Raw genomic sequence first — 2410 nt, 5'->3', positions numbered from 1 at the left:
ACAAGGAAAGTCTCAGCAATTCACAGCCAAGAGAAGCTTAAGGAGACACGGCAACTAATGCAATGTGGCATACTGGGTGAGATCTTGGGTCAAAAAAAGGAAATTAGGTAAAATTAAAAACTTTGAATGAAGTATGGACTTTAGTTAATTATAACATATCAATATCAGCTCACTAATAGTAACAAATATATCATGCTAATGCAAGATGATAATAATAAGGAAAACTGGGTGTGGAGGTATGGGAGCTCTTAGTAATATATATTTGAATTTCTGGAAATCCAAATCTGCTCTAAAAAATTAAAATGTATAAAAATGCTTTCCAATACAAAATTAAACATCTAAACCTTCTTAGTGTTCAGATCATCATAAGACAGAAAATAACTTGACTTGAATGGTGATGATAATTAGAGTGATGATGAGGAGGAAGAAGAGGAGGAGGAGAATTACTGTAATCAAATTTAGATGACAAAAAAGTAGTTAGCTCATTATCATTGAAATTATCAACTTCAAACTAAATTTATTCTGTCGTTCAAGAATGTCATACACTTAATATTATTAATTGCACTTAGGTGTGTTGGAAAGCTTCCTCATTGAACGAATGAAGAAAGATCTTTGCTGACTGAACTATAAAGAAGTCTTCATGATTTATGCCTTTTATGTCATCTATTGATAAATTTATGCTGTATCCATAAAACCTGAAATTATTTAAATAGTAGTTAGAGCCTAACTGTCTTGAATGGAAACTTACAACTCTTCAGCACACAATAAACTTGAAGGAAGCACACACTCTCACCAAGAACAAATGTTTCACAGAGTGACATTTTGTTATTTGACATGAAATATGATAACGAGAAATCAAGATGCATCCTTAGAGTAAAAAATCTTGGATACCCGATCTCGAATATGTTTCGTCTTCACGCCATAAACAACAGGATTGAGCATAGGTGGGACAAGCAAGTAAAGGTTGGACAGAAGAATATGAATGTAGGGTGGAATATGAAACCCAAACCTGTGTGTAAAGAAAGAGAAGAAAGCCAGGAGATAAAACTCAAGGAAGGCACAGATGTGGGCAATGCAGGTGTTAAAGGCTTTGAACCTAGCTTCCTTTTGAGGTAGAGTGAAGACAGTTATAAATATTCGGATGTAAGAGAGTGTGATAAAGATTACGTCCAACCCAAGTATACTGAAAGCCACGAAGAGACCATAGATCTTGTTGATTCCAACATCTTCTGCTGCCAACTTCACGATGGCCATGTGCTCACAGTATGAATGAGAGACCACAGGGGTTTGATAGTGTTTCACCCGGCATTTGATGAGGATGAGACATGGAGCTACAAGGAAGGCTGCTCTGAGTGTCACTCCAACCCCAATCTGAGTCAGAAGTTGGTGGGTAAAAATTGTTGCATGTCTCAGAGGATGACAGATTGCCACATAGCGGTCCAGGGCCATGGCCAGCAGAATACCTGATTCAGTGGACTGGAAGGTGTGGATGAGCCACATCTGCAAGAGACAGACATCAAAGTATATATCTGGCACATGAAACCAGAATATTCCCAACATTTTTGGTAAAATGCAAGTACTGAGAGCAATGTCTGTCACTCCAAGCATTGCCAGGAAGAGATACATGGGCTCGTGGAGGCTCTGCTCAGATTTGATGATGACCAGGAGCAGGAAATTCCCAAACAGAGCAACGATGTACATTGCACAGAAAGGAATCCCAATCCAGCACTGCACAGACTCCAAGCCAGGGATGCCAATCAGTGTCAGCACTGAGGGCATTAAGACTGTGCCATTGAACTTGAACATGTTGGCTTAGAGCTGCCTGATTAATGCTTAGAGTTTTGTGTTAGTTTTCTCTCTTCTGTTAGTATTTGTTCTCACCTAGATTTGTAGAAATTTTTAGAGTCAGAACTTGAATGTGGCTTTAAAGAACACTTTATAAGCATACTTGTTTACTGATGATTTAAGTCCAGGAATGCATATACAGCTCCCAGAATTCTCTCTCTCTCTTTCAACACAAAGGCACACAAATACACACACATTTCAATATTCATAGGAGATCTACCCACAATTAGTTTTGTATGTGCATTTGTGTGCATTTATCAGTTGAAGAATATTAGTTTGGTTTTATATTAGGTTCAGGGACTTAAATAAGATGTTCTATGTATCAATTTTGTTTTTACCCAAGAAGCATTCACTGGCAGTCATGTAGTCTGCAGTCAATAAAAAGAGAAAGAAAGGACCATTCAATATTTCAAGCAGTATTCTAGACCCCGGGCAAATAGGAAGTCATAGTAACTCTGACCATAAAGACAACAATCTATTTGTGAAGATGCATCATTACAATGAAAAGTTAAATATTTCCATGCTTAATATAGGAAAACTTAATATTATTAAGATGTTACTTATT

At 37.2% G+C, this 2410-nt stretch overlaps 1 protein-coding gene across 1 annotated transcript; it reads right to left on the bottom strand.

Annotated features, from left to right (window-relative positions):
* Window positions 1–855: 855 nt before the first annotated feature.
* LOC131408023 (olfactory receptor 52A5-like) lies at window positions 856–1806 on the bottom strand. Its single transcript, XM_058544594.1, has one exon. The coding sequence runs from the start codon at window positions 1804–1806 to the stop codon at window positions 856–858; it is 951 nt and encodes a 316-aa protein (XP_058400577.1).
* Window positions 1807–2410: the final 604 nt, after the last annotated feature.

This window comes from Diceros bicornis, chromosome 7 (genome assembly GCF_020826845.1).
Source record: "Diceros bicornis minor isolate mBicDic1 chromosome 7, mDicBic1.mat.cur, whole genome shotgun sequence".
Lineage (NCBI taxonomy): Eukaryota > Metazoa > Chordata > Mammalia > Perissodactyla > Rhinocerotidae > Diceros > Diceros bicornis.
Note: the sequence above shows the minus strand (reverse complement) of the source record. Positions and strands in the feature narration are given on the sequence as shown.

Bases quoted from the DNA above. Each gene is read 5' to 3' on its own strand.
- LOC131408023 (XM_058544594.1), bottom strand. From the start codon at position 1,806: ATGTTCAAGTTCAATGGCACAGTCTTAATGCCCTCAGTGCTGACACTG.